This window comes from Oryctolagus cuniculus, chromosome X (assembly GCF_964237555.1).
Source record: "Oryctolagus cuniculus chromosome X, mOryCun1.1, whole genome shotgun sequence".
Classification (NCBI taxonomy): domain Eukaryota; kingdom Metazoa; phylum Chordata; class Mammalia; order Lagomorpha; family Leporidae; genus Oryctolagus; species Oryctolagus cuniculus.
Window position 1 is genome coordinate 73,993,509 of NC_091453.1, and position 9,011 is coordinate 74,002,519.

A 9,011-nucleotide genomic window follows, 5' to 3' on the forward strand; every position below is an offset into this window, starting at 1 on the left:
GCTCAGATGCCAGCTTTTAGAAGCCTGGCACCCCAGGGAGCAAGAATTGGAAAGTAATAAGAGTGGGGGGAGAGCAGAGGAAAGCTGAAAGGATAAACCATTTTATTGCATCCCATAGACATATCCCAATGTCTCAGAGGCTTCTTACTGTTTGTATGTTGCTTGCTATGGTTCCAGCTGTACTTGAAGATCAGAAGATACTTCACATCCCTGCCAAGCAAAAAGAAACTAAAGAATCTTCAACTTTTCCAGCCAAGTCCCATCAGCCAGTTGAGCTGGCTGAGCCGGTTGAACCAGCTGAGCTGGTTCAGCCAGTTGAGCCTGTCTGGTTCTCTATGGCCAAGAAGAAATCCAAAGCATGGAGCCACAAAACATAGACGATGTAATAAGTAGGTCCTAGGTGAAGCGTAAGCATTTTAAATGATAATTGCCAACAGTTGCATTAATTCTGTGCAGTGATTTATTTCCTGTGACCATTTTTATTAAGCAAAAAGGCCTTAGAAAGGGGAATAGAAACTTACAATCCTTTGAATGAAATAAATGCCATGAATGCCTAGCCTTCAGTAGAGTTACCACCAATGCTTCTTGCCACCCTCATTCCTAGAGACACACACCTCAGAAGGTACTAGGCTGGAGAGCCCCCACCTCCCAAGAGACCCACTCACCCCAACCATGGGGAAGAGAGAAGGCCTAAAAGGAGAGCGGGAGAGGAAGTGTCAGGATGAGGGGGAAAGATCAGTTGGGAGGGCAGGAGCCGAGTAGCCCTGCAAATTTGACCCCTCCCTTTGCATCTTGCCATGCAGTCTGTTTCTGTAGTGCATCACCTCCTTTTAAAACTCCCAGGCGGAGGAGTACAGATTTAGGCACGTTTACCTCCAGAGTCAGTCCCTTAATCAGCTAGATTTCCAAGGTGTAGACCACCTTAGACTCTCCTCCAGGTTCACCAAAAATTAGTTAAGTCCTCCTTTCTACATCCTTCCTTTTTATTCTATCCCGCAAACCCACCAAACACGTTGAGAGAGATGACCTTAGATGCCTTGCCAGTTAACCCTAGCTTATTAGGTGACCCAGAAGTGACTTCTCATTATAGTTATCACTATGTCTGCCTTTGTCTCTTCAGGGTTACTCTGTTTAAACAGATATGCAGGCCTGAACATCCACCTATGCCTTTACATCCTGAGCGGGGCCCTGCTCCATCCCAAAATGCCCACCGAGGCAGCAAGGCAGTGAGGAGCCAGAGCTAATTTAAGTACCTGGGTGCTGGCTGCTGCTGATATAATGTGACACAATACTGACCACTTGCTAGGTGTCGCATTTTCTCTATTAGCATCTATTTTTTTCTGATACTGTGTTTTTGTCTTTTTTGATAAAGTTAGGTTTTTGATAGACTGGATATTATTACCTTTGTATCCCATAATGAACAGTAGATGACCTTCATGCAGGTAATCCTTCCCTCTCTTAACAATTTATTTTCCACAGTTAACAAAGCTCTTTTAATTGATGAGGTTTTTTTTTTTTTAAAGTCTAGTGACACATTGTTTTCAGCTTCTTTGCACTTTCTTGATTTTTTTGATTTATATAGAGCAAATGAAATCAATAAAGCCTGTTCTTTAGACCATCTCAGTCTGTTTCATGGGGGAGGAAAATCAAATAGGGTATTGACAACTCAGACTTTGAAGGTGTTCAGAGAAGCAAAATGCTCATAAGAAATTGTGCTTCATAGGAGGGGCTACCACACAGATGAGTCTGCCAAGCTGATGCCCTCCTAAGGGGCTTGGTGTGGAGGAGAAGTGCTATTGAAGAGGATTTGCATATGAACACCTGGGAAGTTAAGTGAGAGACTGGTGGGAGAGGGGCGCAGCTGGGCATGAGTAGAAGGGACAAGGTGGTTAGTGACTGCACTCCGTCCTGGCTCAGGGACTAGGTCCAAGACCTATAGCAAGATGGTTTAACTGCAACAAGCCCTTTTCAGAAGCACAGGGCCCCACCTGCTTAGGCAATAAAGAGTGACAGAGAGCCAGCACCGCGGCTCACTAGGCTAATTCTCCGCCTGCAGCGCCGGCACACCGGGTTCTAGTCCCGGTCAGGGTGCCGGATTCTGTCCCGGTTGCCCCTCTTCCAGTCCAGCTCTCTGCTGTGGCCAAGGAAGGCAGTGGAGGATGCCCAAGTGCTCGGGCCCTGCACCTGCATGGGAGACCAGGAGGAAGCACCTGGCTCCTGGCTTCGGATCAGCGCAGTGCGCTGGCCGCAGCAGCCATTGGAGGGTGAACCAACGGTAAAGGAAGACCTTTCTCTCTGTCTTTCTCTCTCACCATCCACTCCACCTGTCAGAAAAAAAAAGAGTGACAGAGAATGAAGAAGGGAAAGTGGTTTATTTAGTCTAGCCTGCTTGTAACATTTTTGGAGTTCAGAACAAGAATTCAGCTGGGGATCCACAAACCCCTATGTCTAAATATCTGAAATGTTTAAATCAACTAATTTAACATGGTTTATCTCCTTCCATGACAGAGGTATCTTCATAATGACCTGAAAGGTCAGGTTGGGTTTTAGAATTCGTCGACTCCTCTAGGTCCTGCCCCAGTGGCATGGAAAACACTGCTTTCCTCCCCTCTTCTCCCTTTGGGATTATTTCAGAACTCCCAGGACACAAGAATACAACCATAAACATCCATGTATTCACCACTCAGCTAGACATGTAACATTACCGGTACACCTGACGCCAAAGATGGAGCCCTCTGTACAATCCCAATCCCCCCCCCCCTTTCCCTAGGAGATGAATTCCATCTTAGCTGTTTCTCTGTCCAATACACACCTTTCTGCATGCTACATCTTTACACATACCTCATATGCATGCTTTTTAGCTTCTATGTACCCACAGTAGGTATCAGTGATGATTTGCAGGGTTTCTGAGACTTCATATGTCATCATGTTTACATCTTCTGGAGCTAGCTTTCCCCCTTAGACATATTTCTGTTGCAATCAGCTAATCTCTTCCCCTCTGTGTCTCAGCCTCTGTGAGCTCTAGTCTCCTTCCTGCCCAGCCCTTGCTGTCCTGTTCAGTTTACCTGCAACAGGCATAAGCCAGTGACTTTTAAGACTGGCCTTATCTTAGGTGAGTGTCTCACAGCCTCTTCCCAAACCTTAGTGTGCGTCAGGACTCCTTGGAGGGCTTGTTAAAAACAAATGGCTGTGAGCTGGCATTGTGGCACTGTTAACAGTGTAAGCCTCTGTCTGAGGCGCTGCCATCCGATATGGGCACTGGTTTGAGTCCTGGCTGCTCCACTTCCAATCCAGCTTCCCGCTACTGCACCTAGGAAAGCAGTGGAAGACGGCTGAAGTACTCAGGCCCCTGATACCAATGTGGGAAACCCAGATGGAGTTCCTGGCTCCTGGCTTTAGCCTGGCCCAGCCCCAGTTGTTGTGGCCATTTGGGGAGTGAACCGAAACGGTGGAAGGAAGATACCTTTCTCTCTCTGTCTCTGTCTCTCTCTCTTAAATAACAGATGGCTGACCTCAAACCTCAGTTTATGATTCAGAAGATTTGGATGTGGCCTGAGAGTCAGCACTTGTGACACGTTCTCAGGTGATGGTGATCTGCTAATCCAGAGACAACATTTGAGAACCACCATTGCCCCAAATGCAAAGTCTGTGCCCAAGTTCAGCAGCACTATTTAACTTCCAGACAAGCTGGGCTATCCATAAGGTTTCCCTCAAAACCATGCTCCAGAGCGGCACTGTCCAGTAGACATATAACTTTACCCCCAATGTGTAATTTAAATGTTCTAGTAGTCACAATGAAAAAGTAAAAAGGAGCTGCTGAAAGAAATTTTAATAGTACATTTTGGTTAACAGTATATTGTCATTTCAGCACACAGTTATTGATGAGGCATTTTGCATTGTTTTACACTTACAACACATTTCAAATTGAACTAACATTTCAAGTGCTCAGGAGCCACACATGGCTATTGATTTGTAGACAATATAGCTTTAACTAAAGGTTTGAGCTCTCTACAAAAACTATTTGAAACTTGAAATTTTCATTATTTGAGCTACAAGAAAATAAGTTTATCAAATGATGGAAAATGATCCCTTCCAAATGCAAATAAAGTGAATCAAAATAAAAGGTAAACATATTTGAATGTTACTTATCTTGAATAAAATCTGCCTATATTTCTATTTAAGTTTAAAGCAAACCTTTTATTCTTAACTTGAACAAATGCTGTTAAATATATCTTCAAAACATTAAGAGAAAAGTCAGCTATCATTAGAAATCACTTTTTGGGTGGTGAACACAGGAATGAAATTAGTGTTGATGAAGTCTCCTTGGGCTTCAAAAATGAAAAACCTAGAAAGAATACGTTCTTTCTTCTTTCGCTGTCCTTTTCTTTCTATTCTTTGTAACTACAGAATAAAATGAGAGAAAATTAATAATCATACAACATTAATCTGCTTCCTAAATCTAAGAAAATAGCCCCTATTTCTTCTTGTAATTAAAACCTTTGGCTATCGGGTGCTCTTGCAGCCAATGGCTTCAATCATGTGATCACACCATCCTTACCTAACACCAGAAATGCTTGTTGCTGTTGTTGTTTTGAGAGGCCATTCTGGCATTTAAGTAAGTCTCTCCACCTTAAAAGCCTGTGCTGGGGGCCAGCGTTCTGGTGCAGCAGGTTAAGCTACCACTTATGATGCTGGCATCCCATATGGGCGCCAGTTCGACTCCCAGTCGCTCTACTTCCGATCCAGCTCCCTGCTAATGTGCCTGGGAAAGCAGCAGATGATGACTCAAGTACTTGGGCCCCTGGTACCCATGTGTGAGACCAGGATGGAGTTTCAGGTTCCTGGCTTCAGCCTGGGCCAGCTCTGGCTATTGCAGCCATTTGGGGAGTCAACCAGTGGGTAAAAGATCTCTCCCCCCTCCTTTCTCTGTAACTCTGCCTTTAAAATCAATAAATCAATCTTTTAAAAAAGTAAAGAAAAAGCCTGTGTAACTTGCCCAAATGATAATCCCTTACCCTCCCAGATCCTTGGTTTCCATATTTACCACATAGGGAAAATGCTGTTACTATGAGATATGCAGCTGTGAAAATATGGGAATAAAGCAAAATATTAGCTTATTATTTAAATACACTAAAGCAAAAGATGTAAATTAAGACTTAATTACTAATTCAATGGTAAACAATAATCATACTTTAACTAAGTTTTTTTTCTTTGCCACACAAAATAGAAAAATCTACAACTGAATTAACAGTCATCAAACATTAAATGTAGTCCTAATTGAAATGCCTAACTTTTTGATATTTGTGAAACTTCACATTTTGAAAGGCATTGTCGGGGCTGGCACTGTGGCATAGCGGGTAAAGCCACCACCTGCAAGTACCGGCATCCCATATGGGCACCAGTTTGAGTTCCAGCTGCGCCACTTCCAATCCAGCTCCCTGCTATGGCCTAGGAAAGAAATGGAAGATGACCCAAGTCCTTGGGCCACTGCACCTGTGTGGGAGGCCCAGAAGAAACTCCAGGCTCCTGGCTTCAGATTGGCTCAGCTCCAGCCATTGCGGCCATCTGGGGGGTGAACCAGCGGATGGAAGACCTCTCTCTCTCTCTCTCTCTCTCTCTCTCATGGAAGACATCTCTCTCTCTCTCTCTCTCTCTCTGCCTCTGCCTCTCTGTAACTCTGCCTTTCAAATAAATAAATAAATAAATAAATATTTAAAAAAATAAAAGAAAGGCATTGTCTACTGGTTAGTATGGGAAACTGCATTTCTGTGGCCAAGTAATGATGAGCCAACTGGTATGTGGCCAACCACATTAGCTGCTGCTTCTGGTAACTGATTTTAAAAACAAATACTGGTTTCAGGTACCAGTTCTGATAAATTTACTGGTCTTACAGCTAGAGAATAAAAGGCCTCACAAGAACAAATAAGTAGCCATGAAGTATATTTCAGTACACATTGCATTTTACTAGCTACCTAAATATTCTAAAGTAACATGCTGTTAGACAATTTTAAATGATTTTTAAATTTTAAATTAAATTATTAAATTAAATGAATTTTAAATTAATTTCAGAAAAACTTTTTCTTGATTGATTTAATGGAGAATTTTTTTTGAGTAAAATAAGATTAAGTTATCAGACAGGTAAATGCCAGGAATGGCTGAATGTACTCAAAGCTACAGACTGATACCTTGATTTTCCATCTCCTGGGTCTGCGTCATTTTCAGGTCCTTCTTTTTGTTCTTCGATGTTCTTCTCATTTTCTTCCTTTTCTGCTTTCTCTTCCTCACTTACAGCACCTTCATCCCATTCAGTTACTTCTTTAGTGGGAAAAAAGTACAGATTTTGGCATCAGACGTTCATGGAAAGAAAATTTAATATATAACTGGTAGCACTATCTAGTACTCTACCCTCAGGAAAAGCAGGAGAACAGAACTAAGAAAAGAACCGCTGGGCACGATTTTGCTGGCTGATAACAAAACCTCCAGGGCTCTCACATTTGCACTACTTGATCATTTCCACAGTGACCTAATTTCGCTTTTCCAGTAAATCACCCACCCTGGGCAGCTGATTATTTCTGCCCTTTGGAAAGACATCAGCATCACTGGGACTGATCGCATTCTATATGTTTTGATAGGATTTGTTGGGAAAATACCTGTTTGCATCAAAGACAAATTCCATGGTCAGGCTCACTTGTTCCTCAACATCCTGAATATTTCACTTTTATCAAGTGCTTCTGTATCAGTTCACCATTTAGGGGGATTGCTTTCTAAGAATCTTTACACTTAAAAAAATTTAAGTATTTATTTATTTGAAAAGCAGAGTGACAGCGAGAAACACACAGAGAAAGACACAGATAGAGAGAGAGATCTTTCATCTGTTGTTTCACTCATGAACTGCTGCAACAGCTAGGAGCCAGGATCCAGGAATTCCATCCTGGTCTCCATGGGTGGCAGCCCATCCTCTCCTGCCTTGCCTGGCACATCGGCAGGAAGCCGGATGGTAAGTAGAGTGGCTAGGATTCAAATTGTGTCAAGCAGAGTCTTAACCCGTTGTGCCACAATGCTAGCCCCAAGAATCTTTACTTTTTAAAAAGCCACTAACTTTTTTTTTTTATTAACTTATTAAAGTAAGTTTTTCCATTTCCTCCCAAGTTACCTCCCGAACACCTGCTTCCCACTGGCATTCATGTGTGGGCACTTTAACTGCATGGATAATCGCAGATCTCTCATTGAGCCCAGGTTGGTGGAGGGCAGCGTAGGCTTCCTCAGAAATGTAAAGGTTGTTATAGAATTGGGCTTCCATTCAGGACCATTTGGAAAGGACGCAACCCGCCGCTTCCCCACTGGAAGTCTGCCGCCAGCAGGGCCAGGGAGTGTGCGGTCACCTCTGCCCAACCCAGAACCCACCCGAGCCAAAGCCGCAGGCTCCTGGCCTCCCAGCGCGCTGCCCAGTTCTCACCCTCTGGGCCTGCGGCCCCTTCTGCAGCTTCTCCCGCAGCGTCCTGTGCAGCGCTCTCCGCGGCCTCCTCCACAGCTCCCCCTGTGGCCTCCTCGGCAGGCTTCGCGGCCGCCGTGGCGCCATCTTTGGCCTCCTCAGATACTTGGGCCACCACAGTGTCCTCGAGGTCTTGAATGGCCGCAACCGAGGGCAGGCTGGGCACGTCGCCTTCGCCCAAGTTGAACGCGGGCCTGACCCTGGGCAGCTCAGGCACCTGGAGCACTGGGAGCTCAGCCGAGTTGGCGGCCGCAGGGGTCTCATGCCTCACAATCATGCGGCCTCTGTGGGGCCGGACCAGGATGTGATCATTGTAGTAGATGCGGTGGAGGAGTGAGTGGACCAAGTCCAGGAACATCCACCGGAAGCCCGCCATGGGGAAGCGACGTGCGTCCACCACCACGTCCATACCCCTCGCCGCAGCTGCCAGGTACTCTTCTTCGTCAGCCGGCCCAATGTCGGAGTCCTCCTCGGATCCGGCCACTATCTCCTCCTGCTCCCCCTCCACTCTCTCCTCTGCCTCTTCTCCGGGGCCTCCCTCGGGCCCTGCAAACCCGGCCTCCCCGGCTGCAGGCGCCACTTCGCCCCCCTCAGAGCTGAGGTGGCGGCCTACCTCACTGTCAGCTTCAGCTGCCTCAGCATGGTCTCCCGCCAGGCTTGCCAGGCCTTCTTGGCCTTCTTGGGGCAGATCCCGATCCCCTGTGGCAGACATGACACCAGTTAGTACCTCAGCTGGGAGACAATCGGCCCGGAGTGGCGACGACAGCGGCCAAGATGGTGGCCACCAAGCTGGCTGCCGCTGAGTGGAGGCTGATGGCAGCCAGTCGTGCCTGAGGCGAGGTGGGAGCGCCTAACGCTGAGGGGTCAAAAGTCTGTTGGTGCCAGAGGAGGCCTCACGACAGAAAGTAACGGGCAAGGAATGTTCCCAGGAACAGCCCACAAAGGCGGTGCCTCAGACTACGCAACAAGGCGGCAAAGCGTCCAACCGCCAAGTAAGGTTGCGGAGTACAGGAAGACCGGAACTAGGAAGGGCCAATAAAGGACCACTTCCCTCACAACGACCTCTAAGCTCATTTGCTGAAAGGTGAAGATTGACACACCCTAAGTCCAATGAACGATCAAGGTCCTTCGGTTCTAGAACTCGTAATTGCTCACCTTCTCTTTAACGCCTTAGTGACCTCCGCTGTCCTTAAGGTCCACGACCGTCCTACCTTTTTAATTTTATGGTCCACAGCAAAAGTATAGTGGTCCAAATGTTTAGGTATTCTGGCCTGGGAAAACTTCTTCCATAACAGGCACGGAGTAAATGTTTTAGTTTCTACACAGACCAGATGAACTATTGAAGCTATTATAGCAGTACTTATACAACAAGAAATAAAACAAATTTTTAAAAATATTTTATTACTGAAACTAAAAATATAATAAAAGTTACGTATGCTATTTAATAATAATAGGTCCAGTAATGAGAACAATAGAACTCTTTTGGAAGGATAACATTTTTGCTTCATTGGAACTACGT

General features: G+C 45.5%; 2 protein-coding genes across 5 annotated transcripts in view; one reads left to right on the forward strand and one right to left on the reverse strand.

Moving 5' to 3' along the window:
• The window catches only part of KIAA1210 (KIAA1210 ortholog), a 74,363-nt gene extending 70,404 nt beyond the window's left edge, over positions 1-3,959 (forward strand). For all 4 annotated transcript variants that reach the window (XM_008272926.4, XM_051827338.2, XM_002720213.4 and 1 more), the window contains one exon: positions 178-3,959. In XM_008272926.4, coding sequence (XP_008271148.1) covers positions 178-377 — 200 coding nt within the window. In that variant the 3' untranslated portion in view covers positions 378-3,959. The remainder of the gene's footprint in view (positions 1-177) is intronic.
• Positions 3,755-8,337, reverse strand: CT47C1 (cancer/testis antigen family 47 member C1). Its single transcript, XM_051827339.2, has 4 exons — positions 7,457-8,337; positions 6,186-6,315; positions 5,045-5,080; positions 3,755-4,401 (listed from the first exon to the last, which is right to left on the reverse strand). The coding sequence occupies exons 1-4, from the start codon at positions 8,202-8,204 to the stop codon at positions 4,389-4,391; spliced, it is 927 nt and encodes a 308-aa protein (XP_051683299.1). The 5' UTR covers positions 8,205-8,337; the 3' UTR covers positions 3,755-4,388.
• Positions 8,338-9,011: the final 674 nt, after the last annotated feature.

Bases quoted from the DNA above. Each gene is read 5' to 3' on its own strand.
- CT47C1 (XM_051827339.2), bottom strand. From the start codon at position 8,204: ATGTCTGCCACAGGGGATCGGGATCTGCCCCAAGAAGGCCAAGAAGGC. The intron at 6,316-7,456 runs GTGAGAACTGGG...TTCCCACTAAAG, and splicing joins AGGGGCCGCAGGCCCAGAGG to AAGTAACTGAATGGGATGAA. The intron at 5,081-6,185 runs GTATCAGTCTGT...ATATTTTCACAG, and splicing joins CCAGGAGATGGAAAATCAAG to CTGCATATCTCATAGTAACA.